We start from the raw sequence: 23,542 nt of genomic DNA, 5'->3' as shown, positions 1-23,542 counted from the left end.
TCTAATGCACCAGGGTTTAGACAAGGAGCTGAGGTCTCACACAGTACCTTATCAAGGAGGTTTGGGGTCCAAAGTGCTCACATCAAGGGGCAAAGGCAGGAGGGGTTTTGGTTCCTAAATCTCTTTGTCTTTTCTCTTTACCTAAAATAAACCTGTTTCAAGTATAAGTAGGTGTCCACAGAGTCTTTGCCTTGGTTTAATGGCACAGAGGTGGAAAACTACATGCCTGGTTCACCTGGAAGACGTCACAAAGTCCCCTGGGGCGAGCGCCCACTCCCAGCTCCCCCCGTGCCCCATGGGCTCCCCAGAACCCGGGGCAAAGCAAGACTCTGGTGTCCCCAGGGTGCTGTCACAGTCTGGGCTACCAGAGAACCACCTTCATTTCTGTGGCACCAGTGGCCTCACTGGGAGGTTAAGGGTGGAGGAGGGATGAGGCACAGAGACTGTGTGCCCCCCAGCAATGGCCTCTCTAGCCCCCGAGCCAGGGAAGGAGGTGTGTGACAGGGGTGGAAGTGGCTTCAATTCATTTCTGATCACTGCAGGGGTTTGCAATTCCATCTGTTGATGTGATAGTCATTAGCTGGGTGATCAGCCAGTCATTGGAAGTGTCTGTTTGCCTTTGTGCTAATTAAATTGCATTTGATTTGCAATCAAATCTAATCTGAGACAAGTGAGCTGGAGGTAGGTGGGTGCAGCTTGTGTGAAGCTCAGACCAACACCACGGTCGCTGTGTTTGTGGAGCTGCATCCTGGTGGACTGGGAGCACCAGCAGGACACCGGCTGTGGCATGGGTGGACAGGGACCTGCCTGCAGCCGGGCAGCCCCCTGCCTGCAGCAGGGGCAGGGTTCCTGCCGTGCTGCCAGGGGTGACCCGCAGCGCTGTGAGACATGAGCCGGGCACCCAGGGACTCCCCCGGCTGCTGGGCCAGGGAAGGACAATGAGGACACCCATGTCTGCGGGTGATGGGAGTGGGGCACAGAGCAGAGCAGGGCAGAGACAGCCTCGCAGGACCCTGGCATGGGGCTAGCTCCTTACCTCCTCAATCTCAGAGCTGTCCTGCCCTCAGCACTGACCCGGCACTGATGTCGGGGACACCGGTGACACAGCCTACCTTGGGCAGATGCTTCCTCTCTTCACACGAGGTGTGTCTGGCAGCACCGGTGGTCTGGGACACCAGGGTGATTTCAATGTGCTCCTCGCAGTCACTTGGGAACAGCTCCCCTGTTACAGCACAGTCTGTAATTGCGCTGCACAGCCCCTCGGGCACAGTGCTTTGGGATTCTGCGGGAGCAGGGAAGCACACTGCAAGGGAATACAGTGTGCTGGGTCCTGTGCCCAACCATGGACACTCCCCCGACGGGTGCTCCAGCAGCATCCCCGTAAAGAGGGCCCCAAACCCCAGGGGCCAGGACTGAGGGGCAGGTCTGAAGTTGACTTTGAACTTCTTATCAGCTAGAGACACCAGAGGGGTGGTGCTGTGGTGGAGCTGGAGGAGCATGGTGGGCTCTACAGCCAGAGTGGCTCAGAGACACCCTTAAGCAAGAGTCTGAATTCAGGAATATGTTAGAGTTTGGCTCTTCAGCCTCTGCCTTCCTTTTCTAGCTTGTTTTCCCCTCTGCTGTGCTCTGGGGAGACCCCCCCCTGCAGTCCTGATCCAGCTGTGGGGCAACAGCACAAGAGGGATGTGGAGCTGTTGGAGCGAGTCCAGAGGAGGCCACATCCAGAAACGTGGCTGAGAACCTCCCCATCCCTGGAGGTGTCCTTGGGCAGAGCAACCAGATCTCACTTTAAAGCTGGCCCTGCTCTGAGCAGGGCCAGGACCAGAGACCCTTGAGATGCCTTCCAGCCGAAACCCTCCCATGGCTCCCTGGGCCATGGGCTATGCAGATGGGACTGATCACAAGGAACCAGCTGAATGCGGCCAGGGCAGCACCAAACAGTCATTGAAAATATTCATTACTGACCACCTGAAACTCAGTAACTGTGGCCAGCACCTGGAAGGTGCCCAGTCCTGACGTGTGCTCTCGGTGTGCTCCCAGCCCTCCCTCCACTGCCCCTGCAGCCATTTCCTGCGGGCAGAGCAGGGGCAGGCCAGGGCTGTGATGTTGACATAGAAGGAGGGAGACTTTAGCCTCCAAATGCGCTTCTGTGCACTGAAAGTGAGAAGACGGGTTGAGCTGGAGGGGCAGGGAGAGGTGCTGCATCAGGGAGAGGTGCTGCATCAGGGAGAGGTGCTTCTGTTTCTGGCCAGCATCTCCATCACTCTCCCGTCCCCAAAGAGGTGGATGTTCCCAGGCCCCACCATCAGCTTTGCAGATTGATATATCCGGGGGGAAAATTCCCTTCCAGACTCCCAAATTTCTCAGAGGAGGAACATGTCTGAGCAGCGGCTCAGAGAAGCAACACACCTTACACTTGCTAGGGCCCCTTAAGTCACTTTTAAATCTAGATGAGGTTGTGTGGAAGAAGCCAAGGTTATCCAGCAAAGCCAGAAGGTACATTCTTGGTAGCAAAAGTAATAGAATCTCAGAATCCCAGCCTGGTTTGGGTTGAAGGGACCTTAAAGCTCACCCAGTTCCAACCCCCTGCCAGGGGCAGGGACACCTTCCACTAGAGCAGGTTGCTCCAAGCCCCTGTGTCCAACCTGGCCTTGAACACTGCCAGGGATGGGGCAGCCACAGCTTCTCTGGGCACCCTGTGCCAGCGCCTCAGCACCCTCACAGGGAAGAGCTTCTGCCTAAGAGCTCATCTCAATCTCCCCTCTGGCAGGTTAAAGCCATTCCCCCTTATCCTGTCCCTACAGGCCCTTGTCCAAAGCCCCTCTCCAGGTTTCCTATAGCCCCTTTAGGCACTGGAGCTGTTCTAAGGTCTCCCCTTAAGGAGCCTTCTCTTCTCCAGGCTGACCCAGCCCAGCTCTCTCAGCCTAGCTCCAGATCAGAGCTGCTCCAGCCCTCACGGCATCTCTGTGGCCTCCTCTGGACTCACTCCAACAGCTCCATGTCCCTTTGGTGGTGTCGTCCCAGAGCTGGATCAGGACTGCACGGGAGGTGTCTCAGAGTGCCCTCCCTCATCCTGCTGGTCACGCTCCTTTTGCTGCAGCTCAACCAGACAATCCCTGTCAGCCACTCTTGGAGCCGGGGTATAAAACCACGTCCTGAGATGATCCAAGTTGAAAATACACATTTTCAACAGGTTTCAACACCTGGAGGAAGCGGGAACACCCGAAGCCAGTTGTGTTTCAGGTGCCTCGTAACGCTGTGGCCCGAGGGGCACCTTCTGCCCCAGCAGCACTGAGGTTTTTTCCTCACTTTTAATGGGTCTCAGTTGTGTCATTAAAAGTTTCTGAACTTCTGCAGTCTTAACTCCTGAAGAGGCTCCAGGGGTTTGTTGTGCCACGCCTGGGACAGGAGCTATATTTGCCCCTTCCCAAAGCAGGGAGCAAACCCAGTGTTTATTCCTCTGTGGAGCACAGAGCAGCACAGAAGTGTCTAGGAGTTGCAATTGGCACTTGCGAGGTGACTCACTGCTGAGCCAGGGGAGTTCAGGTAGTTTATGCCTGTGCCTTCGAGAGCCGATGCTCATCACCCTGATCCCAGCGAAGGGCTGCCCTGATGTGGAGGTGAGGGAAGGCTCAGCTGGGCTGACACCCACCAGGTCCCATGGTCTCCCTCTACACCATCCAAGGCAGAAGGACAAGACCTGATGACTTGGAGTGATTCCCACTGTGGTGACAGCAGTGCTGGCACCTGTCACATGCAAAGGGACATCCGGGAGCCTCTAACATATGGTCGCTGCAGGCACGTTGGATGGGCACCAGGTTTTGGGATGGCCAAGACTCCACAGGTCAGGAGCAGCAGTGGGACCTGGCTCACGGGCTGAAATCCAAACACCATTTTCCTGACAGCCAGTGCTAGGCTAAAAACCAGAAATGACCCAATAGAGTTGCATTTAATTTTTAAAAGGGGAAAAAAAATGTAAAGTCAAGAGGATTAAGTATCACATATGGCACAGAGATTGTCTGGGAAGATCAGCTTAGCTTCGCTCTGAGCACTTAAGCTGGTATTAGCAAATACAAACCCTAAACAACATTCCAAAGGGAAAGTCTAAATGGAAGCCAGCACGATTCAATCATTTGAAAGAAGCTGATCAGAAATAAGATAAAAGTTCTAAACTTGCTGAACCTGTCTCCACATAAAATGACCTCTGGTAACTGCAAGACAAACAATGAAGACACCAGAATTTGGTCCCTTGCTCCTCTCCTTTGAGGAATATCAGCTGCACTTACATATATTCCTTTCTTCAAAGGCACTGGGAGCAGGAATTTAACAGTACAAAATGTTTGACCAGTTTCCAGTCAAATTCAGAGTGAGTCTTCAAAGGAAACAAGCTGATAAAAAAGTGAAGAAACTGCATCAACCTCGGCTGAGGAGGAGCTTTGGTGGATCCCTTTGGCCAACAGTGAAAAAGGTCCTACCAATACAGAGGGTAAGAAAGAGGAGATGACATTTCCAGTCAATGTGAATTGGGTATGAAACTCCAACTCTTCACTGCAGCAACTGCAGCATGTCACCTGCTGCTTACACTCACCTTTGCTACCCCTAGTTTCACCAAAAGACTAGAAGCAAACGTGCTGACTTTGCAAGAGGTTGTCAGAGGTAGAGAGGCTGCAGACAAGCAAATGTGCTGGGCAGTCCAGGCAGATGCTCACAAAAGCTGTAATAAAGGGCAGACCTGGTTGGTGCGTGGACAAATTACGTCACAGAGGAGACTGTATCCAACTTCTGCACAGGAACATCACACCTCAGAAATACACTTTCTGGAGGAGTCAAGATATGGGTGTTGGACATCCCCTGGTCAGCTGGGAAGGGTCTTTATCAAAGCTTGCAGGGGACAAGTTGCCATAGGCTAGAAAGGAAGATCTTCACTTGGATAAATGGGTGGCAAAGAGAGAGAAAAAGGGAGGAAGATCATGCAGGGAGCTCACTGTGATGACAAATGTCTTGTAAAACACCTCATCGACATGCAGCAAGAGCAGACGTTAGGAGAAGATGGGGGAACAGGACAAGGCACCATGTGAATCTAACCCACAGCTTCTCAGCTGGGTGGAGGTCCAGGTCTGGTCACGCAGCCCCAGCAGGGACAGGGCCTAAGCTGGGGAGGGAGAAAGAAGTCTGAGAGGTACCGCTGGGATAGCAAGGAGACTTCTTAAATATTGAAGATCTGGAACATGAGCATGGTTAGAGAAGATAGTCTGGCATCATGAATAAGCACCACAGCCATCGGCTGGGAGTCTCCAAATAGCTCCTTAAAGTCAAAGTCTTGTTCAGCACCTCCCTTGCCACAGCACTCCTCTGCTCTCTCCAGCAGCCGGTTGGGACCCAGGTGCCTGGGCTGATCTCCACTGCACCAACCCTGTCCCTGCCAGCCCATCCCACCAGTGAGCACCCACAGCGCCCGGCAGCGAAGCTCTCACTGCAGGATGCCACCAGTGCCGAGAAGGTGCCTCACCCCAGAAAGCCCTTAGAAACACTTGGAGAAGAAAAGTCCCATGTCAGTAAATACAGAGTGACGACTGGCCAGGTTCTCCGGGGGATAAAGGAGGGCAGGTCACCCTGTCACCCTCTTGTCACCTGTCCCTTTGTGCTTCTCCTTGCCTGCTGTTGAAGGCAGAGGGGCTGCATGGTCTGACGAGCATTGGATGAGCAGCAGGTACAGGGACAGGCTTGATAGGTGGGGGCTGCAGTGGGGGTCCCACCCCTGCACTTCACGGAGGGGACTCACACCCAGGGAAGGGTCCGGAATGGCAGCCTGTGCGCATCCTGCTCTGGGGCACAGGGAGAAAACAGATGGACAGAAGGAGGAGTGGAAATTGCTGGGGGCAGAGGAATGATCTCAGCACTGTCTGAGGTGATGCCTGCCCACAGCAGGGAGGAAATGTTTGGCTGGACCATGATGTGGACACTCTGCGACTCCCCGTCACACAGAGGCTCTGGCAAAGGGTGCTGATGGCAGTGGTATGTTCTCATCTGCATCAATACATGTACCAAAACCAAGGCTCCGGACAAAGCCTGGTGTGAGCTTGGTGTTCCTGGGAGGGCAGCAAACACTGAACTGTTCAGTACAAACTGCCGAGGAGAATTCTTGCTGGAAACGCTGAGCTTTTTCCAAAGAGAGTGGAGATGACACTGGGATGGGAAGTCCCAGTGAGGCCCTTGCCCTGGGATGTGTCCAGCTCTCATGATCTGCAGATCAGGAGAGGCAGTGTCCCACATGGTTTTTCCCAGTCCATGGGAGAAGGAAGGAGCACCAGAGAATGTTCTGAGGTGCTCAGCTGATGGGACAACACCTTCCAGGGGTACCTGCTACCATCACACAGCAGCAAGGCAAACCCTGGGCTGAACAGAGTGCCTGGCTGGCTGAGCAGGGACGGGCAGGGTCCCTGTGGAAATGACACCAGGAAGGAGTTTGGAGGAATTTCCTTTTCCAGGAGAGGCAGAAGCTGCTTCATACCCTGCCAGACCTCACTGCCTGTGAGCGCTGCCCAAGCCCTGGAGATGAGCATGTGTGAGTGTGCAGGGCATCGCTGGGGACATGGGTTACCTGGACGGGTTGTGGTTTCCCCTGTGTGGATTTGAGCGGCTGAACGGATCAGGAGGGGAAGGATGGAGTGGGATTTCAGAAATAGAAATTCAAAGGAAGACAGTGTCTGGAGGCAGATGTCCACCACCCTAGACAATGTGACTCCAGTGAGGCTTTCTCTGCTCAGTGTCCAGGGACAGAGACCATGTGCAGTCCCACACCAGTCTGAAGGTTTGGGTCCAGAGGACTCAGACACCCACCTTTCACCAGCCCTGCAGCACTGAGGGGCTGAGAGGTCCCTAAGCTGAGTCTTGCCCTCCAGGGAGCAGAGGCTGCCATCGCAGCAGGGTGAGCAAAGGGAAGGTCGGTTGGATGGTGGTGATGGTTGCAGCCCTTCAACTCCAACTTTAGTTATGTGGACAAGTCCCCCAGCCTTTCTCCATGCAGCCCCTCATGTCCATGGGATTTGCAGCCTCACCACATCCCATATTTGACCTCTGCCTGGCCATGGTCCTGTCCCATGGGAGGGACGCAGGAAGGAAAATCCTGGTGGGCTCTGAAACTGCTCTCACTTGGGTGAGCTCAGCCCAGGATGCTCCCTAGTGCAAATGTGGAGGACAGCAGAAGGAACGACACACCTGAGCATCCCGGGTTCTCCCCAGACAGTTACACCAAACTCTGGGGTGAGCTATTGTTTATTTGGCAAGAAGGAGAGACTGAATGCTGGAGGAGCAGGGGATGTGTCAGGGCCTTGACCACTGAGCTTGGAAGAGGGATGAGGAAGCAGCAGCCTGGAGCTTCAGGGTGTGGGTCTTGCATTACTTGGCAGGAGCAGCCACCAGCCAGCCTGCACCTCCTGGAAAACAGTGGGAAAGGTGAGATGAGCATTTCAGTGAGGAGGCCAATGGAGAAGGCCAAGCAGGGCTCCCCATCAGCATCAGTGTGTTCTACAGTAGTCATCCCCCGCTCCGTAGGGTGAGCCATCTCCAGCAATGGAGCCAGCCCTACAGCTTAGTCTGTATCAGTGCCGTGGGACACCACATGCCAGGGTGGGCCAACAACAAACCCAGCCTCTGGTCAGTTTTGCTGGTGCACAGCCCCAAGGGCCCTTTGGCCAGATGCAGTGTCCTGGCCCTGGCTGCTGCAGGAGCTCTGCAGCTCTTTCTCCACTGAACTGGTGGTTTTGGTTCAGGTGCCCTTGCTCACCACTGGGCAGCTGCACCCTGGGGGTCTCCATTGCAGAGCAGCTCCAAAGGGAACAGTCCTATCTAGGAGTCAGGTTCAAACAATGTGGCTCCCAGAGTAATTCAAAGAGTTCACGGTGGCCCTTGCTGGAGCACCAAGGGGGCAGTTTCCAGCTGAGGACATTGCAAACACCACATTGCACCACAGCAACTCACCTACACCTCATCGAGGCTGCATTCGTCTGTGAAAATAAAGAGAAAGGCTGTGTCATGCCATGACATGCCAGGCCAGCGTGCCTCTGGCTACCAGGGGCAACGCTTCCTCCTGCCAGCTCAGACTGCAGAGCAGTGACAGTGGTGTACTGAGCCAGCATGTCCTGGCTCAGCTGTGCCAGCCCGACACGTGCGGGCAGCGCTCACCCTGGGTGGGCAGCATGACGATCATGTCATTGGTGAAGCTCCTCTGCCTTGCGAGCTTCCGGAAGAGCACTGCCATCCTGGGGCTTACTTCCCGGGTCTTGCCTAAGGGTGAAGACACGAGTTAGCTCCAGGCTGTGACCTGTCCTCGCATCTCCTGGGCACCTGGCAAGTGCACCCAGTCAAGGATGGGATGGATGATGGTCCACTGGAGGCAGTGGAGAAGGTGCTGGAGGGCGGTGGTGGCCCTGCACATGAGACACCCCTCCCAGGAGACAAGAGGAAGTGGAGGTCCTGGCACCAGCACAGTGTCTCCTCTCTTGGTTTCCATCCCACCCCTTGCAGCAGGACCCCCTCTCTTTGCCCCATTTCCGCAAGTGACTGACCCGAGGCCACAGACTCCCCACAGGGTGCAGAAGCCCACCCTCCGCATCCAGCCCCAGGCCACTGCCCCTTCCCCTGCCACACCGGTCCCACTCCTGCAGCCCACCCAGTGCAGGAGGGCAGTGCTGAGGAGGGGTCCCCGCGGGCCCCCTGGCTCCTGGCCTCCTCCATGAATCTTCCCGACACTCCCAGGCTGCCCACCCTGCTCAGACCACCACTGGTTACGCACTGTAGAGCCTCAGAGCGTGTAGGGTCTTCCCGTCCTTCACTCTGGTGGCAAAGACCACTGCGTATGTCTTGCCATCCGTGTCCACCACCTGAGCTGTCTTATAGCCTCTGTCTGCAAAAGGACATGCAAGAAAGCAAACAATTTATCACCTCCCTGAATTCCCACCCTGCAAACGGGCTGTAAGTGTGAGCCGGGATGCTAGGGGCCGGGCCCACCCAGACTTCTGTGTCTCCCCCTCCTGGCTTTTCCTCTTGTGGAGGCTCCTCTGAAAGCCTGGGGGAGCCCACAGACCGCAGCAGAGCAGAGGGACTGGGAAGTGACTGGGAAGTGACAGGAGGCTTTGGGGATGGTCACTGCAGACAGCGGAGTAGCACAGACGGACTAACACTGAGAACCCACTCCCACTCCATCCCTTGGGAACAGCCACCCAAAGCCCTTTGCAGAATTAACCTGCTTCTCCCCAGGGTTTAAGCTTGGTCTGGACGTGTCTTATCCCAGAGAGAGGGAGCTGGGGGATCCACCCGCTAGTGGGACACCAGCCCTGGCACAGACCAGCCCTGGAGGGCAGCAGCTGCAGAGGGATGTCCCACCCAGGGCCTCAGGAGGGCCATGTCCCCAGGGACAACTGGCTGCTTCACATGGGGATGATGGGAAGCGCCTCTGCCCTGTCTCCACTCACCAGAGCTGTAGTATTGACCCAGGACTCCTGTTGGCTTGTAGATCGACACCAGTCTCATACATTGCCCCGGGCTGCAAAGCAGTGGAGGACGCTTCAGCTGGTGTGAAGCGACCCCCCTTCCCTCCCCTCCCCTGCAGATGCGGGCTCCGGAGTCCCCCGAGACGTGGGACTTGCTGGTGTGGCCAGGGCAGGGATGGGGACAGAGCAATGGGTGCCTGGGCTGGTCTCAGGGGTGTCCTGTGGGGTCACGCAGCCCTTCCCTTGCTCATCCTCTGAGCTTCTGGGATGAGGCTGGTGCTGCTGAAAAGCTTTAATCATGGGGTCCCCCATCACCTTACTGCATCCCTGCCAGAAGCAGCAGAGTCTCAGCCATTGTAGTGGGACCACTCCTGGCTGGTGCTGACCCCTGAAAAAGGGGTCCCCACGATGCAGCTCTGCCGAGCCCCTATTTTACACCACGGGGCTGGTGGTCCTGCCTCACTCCTGCCCAGGTCTTTAGTGGGCGTTGGGTGGAGGCACCCGGATGGAGACCCACAAGTGGAGGTCAGGGGAGATCAGAAAAGCCCATGGGGAAAGTGCTCAGCACTTACGTGGGAATGGCAAAGGAGACGTTGAGGTCACCATCCCCCAGGACCTCGATGGAGGTCATTGCCATCTTCAGCTGATCCTTCTTTTGGAGGTAGCTCTCGCTGTCCGTGGCCATAGCAGTGATGTACCATTTCCCTGCAATCTGGCAGTGGGGGCAGGCTGTGAGCCTGGAGGAGCAGGCAGGGGCTGTTCCCTCCCCGGGGACCAAGCCAGGACACCCTCAGGCCATGGGCCACCCACAACCCCTCCGTGCTCGAGGGGCTGGGTGACCCCCCTCACCTGGGTGCAACAGCAGAGGCGGGGGGGCTGTGGTGTCCCCAGCACAAAGCCACCTCTGCAGTCCCCACCCTGTGACCAGTGGACACGCTCCCACCTGCCCTTCCCGGGATGCTGCGGGTCACCTTGCTCATGTCCAGCTCCACAGCGCCGAGGTCCTCAGCCCCCGTGCACAGCAGGCAGAGCAGCACCAGCCCCAGGCTCAGCCCCATGGTCCTCATCTTGCTGCAGCCTCCTCTGGATTCACCAGCGGGATAGGGAGCGGTGCCGAGGCTGCTGCATTTATAGCGCCGGGCTCTCCTCCCCTCCCCACACCCCGGTGCTGGGGTTCACTGGGGCAAGGCGATGGTTTCCAAGGGCTGAAGTTGCTCCAGATAAACAGCCTTGCAGCAGAGGGAAGTGCCCAAAGGGCACCCAGGGGGGCTGAGGAGCGGGTTGCGGGAACTCTTGCACCACACCAGTGCTGAAATTCAGGATTTCCCCGATGTGCTTAGCTGGTTGTGAAAGAACAAAGAGAGCTTTTTTTTACCAGCAGGATAGTGGAAGGCTGCTGGGAAGAGCGGGGATGTCCTTCCTGGCATGGGCTCCACAGCAGTGTCGTCACCCAGTCACCAAGGAACTCAGTGACCCACCCCTCTAGCCAGGCTGGCATCTGCCCCAAGGCTGCTGCTGGGATCATGCCCAAGCCCAGGCGGCTGCACACCGCTGATGTCCTGACCCCACGGTGCTGCACAGCTCATCCACTTCTGTGGGTGCACCTCTGCGCACGCAGGGTCCACAAAGCAGGATGCACCTGGAGCAGGGATGGCAGAAGAAGGGGTTCATGTCACTGTGGGAGTGTGTTCCCTCCTTTGTAGGGTGTGATGTTCCCCGTGCCCTGGCTCTGGCAGCATGGTCCTACCCTGGTCAATGGGCAGATAGGGGGAGCCAGGGGGCGGGAAACAGGCATGGGAGGTCCCGGTCCTGCCATGCATATACCCTAGGCATCCGCAGGGCAGTCCCAGTCCTGCCTGGGGAGCTTCAGCTGGGGGTGAGCTGCCTGCCTGGAGCCAGAGCCCTGCAGGCAGGGATGGGCAGCCCAAGTGCTTAACACTGCCTGCCCAGACCTGCTGCGTGAACCCCTGTTCATCCCAGCTCAGTCCTCCCCTGCCCACACCCCAGCACTGCCCCTGCACCTTCCCCATCCTCTGCTCCCCCTCCTCAACACACCAGGCACAGCAAACAGCACAGCAAATGAAGCCCCCAACTCCCCTTGGGTGCTGAGAGGAAGGGTTGGACCCAGGCCCACAGGGCTCGGAGTGCGTGGCCACCCCGGCAGCACCCCTGCTCCTGTAAACAAAAGCACTGAATTCTGGGGCAGCTTCTGCACCTATTTATTTAGGAGAGTGAGGTGTGATCCTGGTGTGGGGCAGCGGAGGACAGGAAGGACAGGAAGGGGTATCATGGAGCAGGGAGCAGAGCCTGGTCTCCACCAGGTCTGGAGGACTCATGGCCCTGGCATTGGCTCCTTCAGCTGCAGGGAGGAACGATGATGGGTGAATTAGAGCAGGGAGAGGTGATGTGATGCAGAGCCCTGAGGCAGGCAGGGGGTCCCTGGGGAGGCTGTGAGTCCCCACTCAGCCCTGGCCATGCCAGGAGGGACACCCCGCGTCCCCTGGCCACGCTCACCTGGTGGCTGCGGTGCACTGATCTGTTGAAAAGCAAAGAGAAGGGTGAGCACACCATGGGCATTGCCTTGAGCATCCCCATGCAGGGGGGCTGTGAGTGCACCCCTGCCCTGCCAGCACTCACCCGACTTGGGCAGCACGGCCAGCATGGCCTTGGTCAGCCCCACAGTGGGGATGAGCTCTTCAAACTTCTGCAGGAGCTGGGGGCTCACATCCTGCTCCCTCACTGCAGCCAGACACCGACAGTGGGGGATGATGAGTGCGGGGGGACCCAGCAGTGAGCCCTGCCTGGGGGGTCCGGCTCCCATGGGGCAGCGATGGGGCCCCAGGGAAGGGGAAGGGCAAAGCCATGGAGATGCAGGGTGGACACCAGGCACCCCACCGCTGCCCAGGGCTGGCAGGAAAGAGGCACAAGCCCCTTGGGATGAGCAACCCACCCGCCAGGGGTAGTGTGGGGCAGCTGGTGGGGCTGGGAGAGCTTCAGGTCAAACCACAACCCACGGGGGGTACTTCTGGTGCAAGGTTTAATCCACCCCAAATGAAATCCCTGGGTGGCAGCACGCGGGGTGCTGAGGCAGGGGGCCCTGGAATGCAGTGGGGAGCCCAGTTCCTGCCCCCCCATGCCCATGTCCCTCCCTGAGGAGCTGTAGGTGCCTGTCCCCGCTCCCGACACCCACTGAGGAGCTGCAGCGCGGTGCTGGGCTGCCGCTCACTGTGCTGGGTCTCATGTACGATGGCATAGTGGCTGTAGTCTGTCTCCATCACACGCAGGTCTCTCTTCTCTTGTGCTGCTAAAGGACCAGAGATGGTGCCCAGTCAACGTGGCACAGCCTGAGCACCTCCCTCTCCTGGGGCTCACAGCTCAGGGCCTGAGCCCAAATGTGGCTGAGGGGGTATGAAGGGAACTAGGGGACCCGCATGTGATCCATCAGACCCAAACCCCCACCGCAGTGCAGCTCCTGGCCGAGCCATGGGGTTGAACCCTCCCTCCGTGCCAGGGTGTGGGTGGCTCCTGCCCACACGTACCCGTGTAGTGTCCTGCCTGACCGCTCTGCTGGAAGAGCAGCTCCAACCTCTGGCATCTGTCTGGCCTGGAGAGGGAAAATGGGAACGGCAAAGGGGGCTGGACGCCAGCAATGTGGGGGACTGCGGTGACCCCAGCACTGGGGGGGAGCCCAATGCTGTGGGGCAGCGGCAGGATGCTCCTCGCCCAGCTGCATCAGTGGGGACGGAGCCCACGCAGGACCCATCGAGCAGGATGGGCACTCACAGGGGCCAGGCAAGCTTCATAGCCAGGTCCCCCTCCGGCGTGAAGCTGATGGTGGCGGTGGGTGACTTCATCCCATCCTTCATCTTCAGGAACACGGAGCAGTTGGAAACAGTGGCTGCAAAATGCCACTTCCCTGCAAACTGCAGCAGGACATCACCAGCGGGGATGGGAAAGCCATGGGGACCCGCCACCGACCGGGGGAATCTGCCACCCAGTGGAGGATGTGACAGCCCAGTGCAGGAACCTGCCACCCTCTGTGGGGACCTGCCACGCGCCTGCATGCAGGACACACAGGCCTGTGCTGGCAGGGTGGGCGCAGCGCCTGGCCCATGTTCCCTGCGGAAATGCCACACGTTTGGGGGCAGCACAGCCCCGGGTGTCCCCGCAACGGGGCCACTGCTGGGTCTGGCCACAGCGGGCAGGCACCGGGCAGGGCTAACCCAGATTGCACAGACACCCCCACTCCTGGGAGCTGCCCCAGTGCAGGCTCAGGGCTGGGCACTCCCGGGGTGCCCCGCCGTGCCTGGGGACACAGCAGGGGCTGGGGGGCACCCCCTGCCCTTCGTTACCTTCTCGGCGTTGAAGCCCGGCTGCACGGGCACCTCGCCCGCGGCCTGCAGCACGCAGAGCAGGGCCAGCGCCAGACAGGGCAGTACCGCCGTCATCCTCACCGGGGGCTGGATGCAGGCAGGGGAGGCTGCTGGAACCTGCCTCCTCCTGCACCCACCTTTATACCCCCGCCGCTGGCAGCACCCCCTGCCCGCCCCCTTTATGCAACAGGTTACACAAGAGCAGGGATCACTTGTACCCGTGTTAGGTGACAGCGCTTGCCCCTTCCCCCCGTTGTCCAGTCCTGGATGAATGCAGCCTTGTGTGAGCCCAGCGCAGCAGGAGAGCGGGCGATGCCCCAGAGCTGTGTCTGGGGAGGGGGCTGTGGCTGCTGCCCTCTGGCCCGAGGGTCCGGCAGTGCCAGGACAGATCCCTCCTCAAGGAGGAGGATGGTTGACGCAGGGTCTGAGACCAGTGCCGAGCCACAGCCCAGTGCCCCCCAGAAGGGCTTGTGGCTTACCAGGCTGCCGGCAGCAAGCACAGGCCCTGCTCCTGGCGCGGGTCCAGGCTCATGGCATGGCCACCAGGCATGTGGCCGGGGCTGAGCCACATCCAGAGCTCACAGCCCACACCCCGCTGCAATCTCCCCACTGGGGCTCCCCTCACGCTGACCCAGCAAATGGGGGGGGGGGCTGGTTTTATACAGGCTTTAATGGGGGGGGTACAGGTGTGGGTGTGAAGCCAGGGTGTGAGGGCTGCTGCGGTGCTGGGGGGCCCTGGGCACGGAGGGGATGGGGCAGCCACCAGCTCGTGGCACTTTTGAGGCTCCGGCCAGCGGCAGCTCGTGGGTCTGTCTGAAAGAGATAGGGGTGAGCTGGGGGAGACAGGGACACACAGGGGGACACCGGCCCTGCCAGCCCCAGGTGAGTATATGGGCACCCACCACCCAGGGACACCAAAGAACCAGCTATGGGGACAGGGTGGGGCATAATCAGGGACTGGAGCACCTCCCACACAAAGACAGGCTGAGAACATTGGGGCAGTTCAGCCTGGAGAAGAGAAGCTGTGTGGAGACCTCAGAGCAGCTTCCAGTGTCTGAAGGGGGCTACAAGGATGCAGGAGAGGGATCTTCATCAGGGACTGTGGTGATCGGACAAGGGGTGACAGGTTCAAACTGAAACAGGAGAGATTGAGATGAGCTCTGAGGCAGAAGCTCTTCCCTGTGAGGGTGCTGAGGCGCTGGCACAGGGTGCCCAGAGAAGCTGTGGCTGCCCCATCCCTGGCAGTGTTCAAGGCCAGGTTGGACACAGGGGCTTGGAGCAACCTGCTCTAGTGGAAGGTGTCCCTGCCCGTGGCAGGGGGTTGGAACTGGATGAGCTTTAAGGTCCCTTCCAACCCAAACCACTCTGTGACTCTATGATTTTATGATCTGTGGTAGCAGCCTGGAGAGGGGAGGGTGATGGGGTGGAACGTCTCCAAGTATCCCCCTGCAGGGCTGGTCTGACTCCAGCAAAGGCAGGACTCACCTAGGCAGCATCTGCCATGCATTTGTCTGCAGGAGGGAGAAAAACTGAGATCAGCTCCTCCATGGGCTGGGGGACCCCTGAGAGACCACCGTGGAGACACCCCACGGCTGGCCCTGTGCTGGCCCCTCAGGGAGGCAGGGACAAGCCAGGAAGGTGCCCCCCCCCTCAGCCCCCCAGGGTACCTCTCCCCTGCTCCCCACCACTCCCCTGCACCCCCAGCCTTGCCCCCTGGCTGTGCTCACCTGTCCGGGGCAGGATGAGGATCTCGTCGTCTGCCAGGCCCTGCTCCCTGGAGAACTGGGTGAACCTCTCCAGGTGCTCAGGACTGAGCTCCTTCGTGCGGCCTGCAGCCAAGAGCAGGGTGAGCGGCAGCCCCCAGCACCCCAGCGTGCTGCCACGCTGCCCCAGCGCAGCCCAGCAGGGACAAGCAGGGAGGGAGTCCCGACCCAGACACCCCATGGGTCACCCCAGCTTGGGAGATGCTGCTGCCCTTCTCCCACAGGAGAAATCCCCCACTGAAGACATCCCGGGGTGCAGGGGGGCATATGGCAGGGGCGTCCTGGGGCACACGTACTGTAGAGCAGCACCATGGTGGAGGGACCGGTGCTCTTGGAGATCTGGGTGGCCACCAAGGCGTACTCCTCATAGTTGGTCTCCACCACACGGATGTCGTGCTTGCTGCCCCAGCCTGGGGGGACAGGGAGGGCCCAGTTCAGTGCTGGGGTGCTCCTGCGAGGGCAGGAGCAGGAGCAGGTCCCAGCGGTGCTGGGCTGGGCGTTGAGCACTCACGTGGGCTGGTGTAGCTGAACCGCCCTGGCTGCTCCGTCCTGGTGTAAAGGCTGTTCCTCTTCTCGCACTGGTCACCCCTGGGGAGCACAACATGAGGGGCCAGGGGGATGCTGCAGCCCACATGTAGCCCCAGGCTTGGCAGCAGTGCCCACCCCACTCCTGCCAATGCCCATACTTGGGGTAGGTGGAGGTGACTTCCAGGTTCCCATCTGCAGTCTCGGAGATGACCGTGGTGCACATCTTCATCAGGTGCTTCTTCTCCTTGAACCAGTTGGAGTTGGAGGCCAGGCCGATGCTGAACCACCTCCCCGTGAGCTGCACACAACCTCTGCTCAGTCATCAGCCAGACATAGACCCCATCTCGCCCCTCGGCCACCAGCCAGCCACAGCCCAGGCCACCTCCCCCTCCCCTGGCAGCCCCACTGCAGGACGGGGTCCCTGGGTCCTTGTCCCCACAGAGCTGCTACAGCTCCTGGTACCCACGAAACCCACCAGCCAGGAAACCCCTGGTGTAGGATGTGCCCTTCACTGCCCGGCACTTGGGGTGTTTCCTTCCTCTCTGCCCCAAGCCCAGGGAGGGGGTGACAGCATTGCCTGGCTCCCAAATGCCATTTCAATACATCCGGGAGCTCGAGGAGGGGTCAGGACCCCGGGGCCAGCACAGCTCATCCCAGCCTGGTCCCTGGAGCTACCAGCTTGGTGCACTCAGAGGGGCACTGTCAGCCTTGGAAATGGGCTGTGCTGGGACCACCCTTGCAGGACATCCCAGACCCCCATCCCTGCAGATGTGTCTCCACCTCCAGCACCTCCCTGGATGGCTCCAGGGGCTCCCTGGAGGAGGAGGCAGCATGTTCCCTGCCCCAGCTCTGTGGGACCCCAGGGCTGTGGGGCTGGGCTGCTCCAATGTGCAGCCAGTGTCCTGCTGTGGGTGCTGCCTATCTGCGGGGTTACTGCAAGCACCCTGAGCATGCCAGCAGCCAGGGGTGGGAGGGCAGAAAGGTGTGTGGGACACCCCAGCACAGCAGCTCTTGGTTTTCTGGGACCCTGGGCTGGGGAAATGGGGTCTTTGTTGGGGGGGGGGTGTCCATGGCCCATCCCCATGGGCTGCCTCAAAATGAGATTGCTTTTCTCAGCCGCCCAATAGAACCCCTGTGTACCCGCACCCACTCCACACTGCAGATGTCCCAACCCCATACATACTCAGCCGTGGCTCCTGCATCCCCTCTGGAGCCACCAAGCCCCAGCCATGGGCACTCCGCAGGGATGGGGGCTCTGCAGGAATGGGGGCTGCGTGTGCACGGGCCACCCTGCCCTTCCCAGTGCTGGGGCCAGCCTGGCCCCACATCCACCTGCAACACCCCCTGCACACGTTTCCAGGGCAGGGATCCCCCCCAAACACCCCAAACCCCCATCACTCAGGGTGATGTGGGGTCACCTTGTCCTGCTGGAAGTCAGTTTGCACAGGGATGGTGTCCTGAGCGTGCAGAGTCCCGAGCAGCGCCAGCCCCAGGAGGCTGAGCAGCGAGGTGTGCATGGCTGCTGCCGAGCCAAGCCGAGCCGTGCTGAGCTGAGCCGAGCCGAGCCGAGCCGAGCAGAGCCGAGTGAGAGGAGCGGCAGAGCTGCCCAGAGCCCGGAGAGCCCCTATTTATGGGCTGGCTGCACAGGGGCCCCAGGGGGACCAGCCCTGCCTCCCCCTGTGCGTTATGCAAGCGGGAGCAGGGCCGAGTGCTGAAGCCAAAGGGCAGGCAGGGACCCTGCGAATGTTTCTCTCCTGGAGGTATGCCGTGTTTGCCTGGGGGTGCCGAACTGCCCCGCAGCAGCACCACAGCCTGCAGCCAGCATGATGCAGAGCTGCAGCCGGTGCAGGCAGGGGCAGAGGGCCAGGGCTTGTTGGCTGCCCCCCACCCCTGCAGGATGGTTTCACTCAGAGAGGGTCCACCTCGAGCGAGGTGGTGGGAATGTCAAACGCCCAATTCCAACCATCGGAACTTGTCGACACCTCTGGGTGCTTCTCCGGGATCCCCCTGCTTGCCCTGACCCAGGTCCCTGCATCATCCATGGAAGCATCTCAGCCCTATCAGGGTTCAACCCACCAAGGTGCAGCCCCAGTGCACCCAGATGGGGAGCTGGGGGTGCTGGGGGAAGCCAGACCCAAGCCTTAGGCAGCACCGGTGCCCAGCTCCCTGAGGACCAGCACACAGCAACGGACCAGCAGCGCTTCAGGCCTGCCACGCCACCCAAGATGGGCTGGTAGATGTCCCCCCTCTTGGGTTGCGGCCACCAGCAGACACTGAACTGTTCTCCCCCTTAATTAGGGCACACCCTGAGCACCTGCAGGGTGAGGGCTGGGGATGAGCACGTGTGTCAGCAGCTGCACCCATGGCTCTGGCACAGCCTGGGCAGGGCTGGCCATGCTGGAAAGAGTATCAGCCCTTGGCTCGGCCCTGCCAAGGCAAAGTTTTACATAAGGAGCATGTTGTGTTTTCACAGCGGCTGTTCCTCTGCAGGCAGGCCCCCCTGTCCCAGCACATTCCCTTCCCCGCACCCAGCTGCGCCCAGCTCAGCCCCGGCTCCATGGATTTATTAAAACAAAACAAAAGCTGAGCCAGGCAGGACCGAGCATCACAAGAGCCTGGCTGGAGCTTCCCCACACACTGGGCTGGGGGCTCAGCCCCTGCCCGAGCTCCCCCTCAGGGTGTAGCGTGCCAGGAGGGGCTCTCTCCATTGTGTATCAGAGGCACAGAGCACCCATGGGTGCACTGTAGCCCTGTGCTGGGGCAGGGACACAAAGCCCCCCAGTGCCTGGGGGTCCCCAGCTCCCTTCCCAGGCATCTCCCAGGGCTGGTAAAGCTGGGGCTGGCCAAGGAGCTGGGTAGCAAAGCTGGGCGCAAGCTCGGGACCGTGGATACACAGGAGGGCACCGGTGTGGGGCAGGGTTGAGGCATCACTGCGGTGCCTGGACGCAGACCCTCAAGCAAAACTGGGGGGCTGGTACCCCAGAAATGGGTTCATCCAGATCAGTGCGGACTGATCAGGGCGGGGGGGAAGTCCTGGGGCCCAGGCCAGCTCCCCAGGGTGGAGGACAGCGCTCCCCCCATCTCCCATTGCCGCCGCTCGGAGACTGCAGGGCAGAGTGACCCAACCCGGCAGCTCCCGCTGGGCCGGGGGGAGGGGGGGGGAGGAGGGGGTTATGGGCACGGCCGCCCCGCACGTGGGCCGGGGGCTGGCGTGGGGCGAGTCACGTGCCGCAGCCTTACATAAACCCTTGATAAACAACATGTGTTACCGGTACCGCCGTGATTGCGAAACCCCGGCCCCGGGGCTGCGGCGTGACCGGGCACTGCCTGATCCCATCCCATCCCATCCCATCCCATCCCCTGCCAGAGCCCAGCCCGTGCGGGGGGGCTGCTGTCCATCCCCTGCCTGCACTGGGGAATTAGCACCAAAACACCCCAGCCCAAGCGTGTGGCAGGACAGCCTTGGCCGGACTCGACACGCAGGGCAGAGAGGTCCTGTAAAGGGTCCTCTGCCCTGGTTGCACGCCTGGTCCAAGCCCCCATAGCCCCTGCAGCTCTGAGCGTGCAAAGGACACCCCTGCCCGGCTCCACGATGGGGTGCGGGCTGGCGCTGGGAAGCGCTCGCAGGCAGGGTCTGGCGCCGGCAGCAGCTCCGTAGCGAACACGGTCCGCAGGGCTGGGGCAGGGAATGCAGCGTTTCACTGCTCAGAGGGCTTGGGGATGAGAGGCAGGATCACTGCGAGGCCGAGAGGCCCTCCTCTGGGGCCCCTGAGGGATCTCCTGGCCTGTCCCGGGGGAAGGCTGATTCTGACCCCCGGCCCCACGACACCAGCACGGGGCTTTCCCTCACTCCAGACATACTCAGGGTAAACCAGGAACTGCCACGATTCCTCCTCGTTGTCCCATGGTTGGGATGGGGCTGCATGGAGAGGGCTGTATGGACTCCCCCCCAGCTCGGGAGCACCGGCAGTCCCGCGATGGGGGCAGCAACGGCCTTGCTGGGGCACACCAAGGGCTGGCTTGCCTGGACACAGACTCTGAGGCATTTACTGGGGTGTCACTGGCTGCTGCAGGCACCAGGGTGCAGAGCACAGCGTGACACAAAGCTGGGGGGGGCAGGACAAGGACCCACACGGCTGCCAATGCTGCTGGAGAAGCCGAGGAGCCCCAGGGGTGGCTCCAGGGCTGTGGAGCAGCAGCAGGGTCTGACCAAGCCCCAGCTCAGTCTTGTGTGGCCATGGGCAGCTGGATGAGGTGAAGACTGAGCTCTGGGAACCTCCTGGCAACACCATCTGCACTTACAGCTTTGTCTCTGGAAGGGAAAGGGAAGTGCTCAGGGGCTGGGGAGATGTCCAAGCCCAGCACTGGGGCTGGAGACCCGCTTCTACCTCCTCAAGCACCAACGACAAGTGATGGAGCTGTCCTTGGGGACCCCAGCCCTCACCTCAGGGTGTCCCTGTCCCAGACCAGCCCTAGCCCCTGGAAACCCCACTAAAACCCCACTAAACCCAGCCTGACCCATGTGGGGGGTGAACAGGACTTTGCCAGGGTGCATCTGATGCCCATCCTGGGTGATGGTCTGCCACCTCCTTGCCCCACACAAGGTCTCAAAGGGACCCTGTCCTGGAGTCCCCGGACAGGACCACACAGCCGTGGTGCGGTGAGGGTCTGGCCCACTGTGCCCAGCTCCCAGCCAGGGCAGGAGAACCCATGTGGTGCCCAACATGGGGCCAAGCCGGGCCCATGGGGGGACCCAGCGCACCGCCTGGACCCCACAACTCACCATCGAGGATGTGAAATTCATCTGCGGTGTCACAGAACCCTGCAAGAGACACAGCCCAGGGGGTCACCTCACCCGGCCCTAGCCCTGCACCCAGAGACACTGTGGGGCACAGCCCAGTCCTTGCCTCTGCGACTGGGACAGATCCCAGTTGTGGCCCTGCTGAGGGTGACATGGGACCACAAGCTGTTCAAACCCATGTGGATGTGCCTCCCCCTCCGCACGCTGCACCGCAACCCTGGATGCTGGTCCCTGGATGTTGGTGCTCCCAGGTTCCAGGGCGCTATGTGCCACCCACCGTATGCAGGGAAGTAGTAGGTCACGTCTTCACTCAGGCCCACAGCCCTCAAATGCTGCTCAAACTTGTCTATGACAGCATCGCTGACCCGGCTGCTCCGTCCTGCGCAGGGAGGGAGATGCCATGAGTGGCCTCGAGCCCTGCCTGTCCCTGCTCCAAAGCTCACCCTGCACCTGTGGCAAGGCTGGGGACCAGAGAAGGGTTATTGGTTCCCCACTGTCTCCCCTCCAGCATTATCTGGGGACAATTCCCCATCTGGGACCAGGACCCTTGGGGACACCCCATTCCTGTGTCCAGGTGCCCCGGGGTTCCCACAGGCAGCTCCTGGTCCCAGCCCGGGTTTCCCACCCCTCTGCCAACCCTGTCCTTCATGTGTCACAAGCCCCAGAGCACCGACCCACCATAGAGTTTGACCGAGATGCTCCGGCCCTTCTGGAAATAGAGGATGGCGTAGCTGCTGTGGTCTGTCTCCCCCACCACCACATCCACTTTGCTGCCATGGCCACGGCCTGGGAAAGACAGGGAACAGCCCTGCTTAGTCCTGGTTAATCCTGGTTAGCCCCAGCACCGTCCAGGGGCCTTGTTTCACAAAGGGTGAAAACTGGAGCCAGCCCCATGGGGTGCTGTTCCCTATGAGCAGCCACAAGCCCATGGTGCTGCCTGTGATGGACCCACCACTGGCGCACTCTGAGATCCTAGAAGTGAAACACTGGGAGGAAGGACGCCGGCCCCAAATCCCTGCCGAGAGCAGGAGTGGGGGCTCCAGCTCCATGGTCCCTGCACCCCCCAGCCCGGCTTCCCTCACCCTTCAGGAGGAAGCGTCCATGCGCCTGGGCAGGAAGGTAGCGCTGCCTGATCTCCCAGCACATCCCGTCCCTGTTCGGAGAGAAGGGGAGGGTGTTGGCAGAGGCTGGGGAGGATCCAGCCTAAGCCCCTGCTCACCCTCCTTGCCCAAGCACACACGGTTCCTGGTTTCCTGGGACTTCTGTTTTCTCCTCAGGGAGATGCTGAAAAGAGATGTCCCAGAGCCTCAGTTTCCCCAGGCTGGCCAGCCCAAGCCCACCCCATGCTGGTGGCCGGGTGCCACCCCACCATGGTCACGGCTTCTAGCACAAAGAGGAGATCCCACCCACTTCGCTCTGGGGCAGCTCTCTCCTCCTTGGAGCCTGTGGCTGGGGCACTGTTCCCGCTCTGACCTGCCTGCAGTGTCCCGGTCCCATCCCCATCCTGGGGCACTCCTCCGTGCTCTGACTTGTCTGCAGTGTCCCTGTCCCATCCAGCATCCTCCATCCCTGGCCCTGCCTGCGGCCCCGGTGCCCCGTGTCACTCACAGCTTCCTGAAGGTGCTGACGTCCAGGCTCTGCCTGTCCCCGACGGTCACTGTCACTGCCGTGGCCTCCAGCCGGTGGCTGTGCTCAGCCAAGAAACCGCAGCGGGAGGCCATGCCGACCAGGAACCACCTCCCTGCGAGCTGCAGGGCACCAGGTGGCACCGAATGACACACCACTGCCCTGGGTGCCACCACCCCGCTGCCCTCAGCACCCACCACCCCAAGCAGCCTCCCTTGTGCTGTATCCCCTCACTCGGCACCCCCACCCCTTGGTGTGCCCACGGGGACAGGAGATGAAGGGCAGGACAGAGCAGGACGTGGAGCAGAGCCTGGCGTGGGGACAGGCTGGAGCGGGGGGGGTGCAGGGGCGGGGTGCTCGAGGGGCTGCCAGACCCAGCACTGACAACGGCAGCACCGGCCCCGGGGCTGAGAAGCCGGGGTCTGGCTGGGCAGCAGCTGCCGGGCCGGGGCCTGGCTCCAGGGCAGCGCTGGGGGCCGAGTTGGGCTCCAGCCCCTGCCTCGGGGCAGGGAGCGCACGGGGGGGGGGGGTCAGGCCCGGCTCAGGCTGCAAGGGCAGGTCTGGAGGGGTGAAGCTGCAGGGCTGGACCTCGAAGGGGACCCACAGGGGCACGGGCTGAGCCCCCAGCCCCAGAGCTGCCGGGCCCCGCAGAGCCGCCCGGGCCCGGCCCCTCACCTCCGGCAGCCGGAGCTCCGCCGGGGCCGCCACCTTCTCCAGCGGACTCTGGGGAGGGGGCGGCCGCCGCCGCCGCCCCGGGCCCTGCCCCAGCCCCGGCGGGGCGGCGAGGAGCAGGCCGAGGAGCAGGAGCGCGCCCCGGGACACCATGGTGCGGGGCCGGGAAGTGGCGGGGGCAGGAGGGCAGCGGGGGCAGGAGGGCACCGCGGGAAGCCGGGAGCTGGAGCCGGGCCCGGCGGGGCTGCGGGCCGGGGCCCGGCGGTGGCCGGGGCGGGGCGGGGCCGG

The 23,542-nt window shown here is 60.9% G+C and overlaps 4 protein-coding genes across 6 annotated transcripts; all 4 read right to left on the bottom strand.

Moving 5' to 3' along the window:
* Positions 1 to 7,227: 7,227 nt before the first annotated feature.
* LCNL1 (lipocalin like 1) lies at positions 7,228 to 10,750 on the bottom strand. The gene is made up of 7 exons (XM_030506698.1): positions 10,463 to 10,750; positions 10,064 to 10,203; positions 9,474 to 9,544; positions 8,795 to 8,905; positions 8,185 to 8,286; positions 7,981 to 8,006; positions 7,228 to 7,436 (listed from the first exon to the last, which is right to left on the bottom strand). Exons 1-6 carry the CDS (start codon positions 10,556 to 10,558, stop codon positions 7,981 to 7,983), a joined length of 546 nt encoding a protein of 181 aa, XP_030362558.1. The 5' UTR covers positions 10,559 to 10,750; the 3' UTR covers positions 7,228 to 7,436.
* Positions 10,751 to 11,693: 943 nt separating this feature from the next.
* On the bottom strand, positions 11,694 to 13,993 carry LOC115616906 (lipocalin-15-like). 2 transcript variants are annotated; one of them, XM_030506696.1, is made up of 7 exons: positions 13,844 to 13,993; positions 13,275 to 13,414; positions 13,031 to 13,095; positions 12,682 to 12,792; positions 12,129 to 12,230; positions 12,006 to 12,027; positions 11,694 to 11,850 (listed from the first exon to the last, which is right to left on the bottom strand). In XM_030506696.1, the coding sequence occupies exons 1-7, from the start codon at positions 13,937 to 13,939 to the stop codon at positions 11,847 to 11,849; spliced, it is 540 nt and encodes a 179-aa protein (XP_030362556.1). In that variant the 5' UTR covers positions 13,940 to 13,993; the 3' UTR covers positions 11,694 to 11,846. The 2 variants fall into 2 exon arrangements, with proteins under 2 accessions (XP_030362556.1, XP_030362555.1); XM_030506695.1 differs by having other exon boundaries at positions 12,682 to 12,795; positions 13,844 to 13,982.
* Positions 13,994 to 14,515: 522 nt separating this feature from the next.
* On the bottom strand, positions 14,516 to 17,782 carry LOC115616905 (lipocalin-like). 2 transcript variants are annotated; one of them, XM_030506693.1, is made up of 7 exons: positions 17,574 to 17,782; positions 16,314 to 16,453; positions 16,139 to 16,215; positions 15,924 to 16,037; positions 15,592 to 15,693; positions 15,350 to 15,375; positions 14,516 to 14,677 (listed from the first exon to the last, which is right to left on the bottom strand). In XM_030506693.1, exons 1-6 carry the CDS (start codon positions 17,670 to 17,672, stop codon positions 15,350 to 15,352), a joined length of 558 nt encoding a protein of 185 aa, XP_030362553.1. In that variant the 5' UTR covers positions 17,673 to 17,782; the 3' UTR covers positions 14,516 to 14,677. The 2 variants fall into 2 exon arrangements, with proteins under 2 accessions (XP_030362553.1, XP_030362554.1); XM_030506694.1 differs by having other exon boundaries at positions 14,516 to 14,673.
* Positions 17,783 to 20,182: 2,400 nt separating this feature from the next.
* Positions 20,183 to 23,517, bottom strand: C8G (complement C8 gamma chain). Its single transcript, XM_030506690.1, has 7 exons — positions 23,258 to 23,517; positions 22,565 to 22,704; positions 22,039 to 22,109; positions 21,635 to 21,742; positions 21,234 to 21,335; positions 20,939 to 20,977; positions 20,183 to 20,467 (listed from the first exon to the last, which is right to left on the bottom strand). The coding sequence occupies exons 1-7, from the start codon at positions 23,405 to 23,407 to the stop codon at positions 20,454 to 20,456; spliced, it is 624 nt and encodes a 207-aa protein (XP_030362550.1). The 5' UTR covers positions 23,408 to 23,517; the 3' UTR covers positions 20,183 to 20,453.
* Between the last annotated feature and the right edge of the window lie 25 nt (positions 23,518 to 23,542).

Source organism: Strigops habroptila, chromosome 15, assembly GCF_004027225.2.
Source record: "Strigops habroptila isolate Jane chromosome 15, bStrHab1.2.pri, whole genome shotgun sequence".
Lineage (NCBI taxonomy): Eukaryota > Metazoa > Chordata > Aves > Psittaciformes > Psittacidae > Strigops > Strigops habroptila.
The sequence above is the reverse complement of the archived record's forward strand: the minus strand, read 5'-3'. Positions and strand labels throughout refer to the sequence as shown.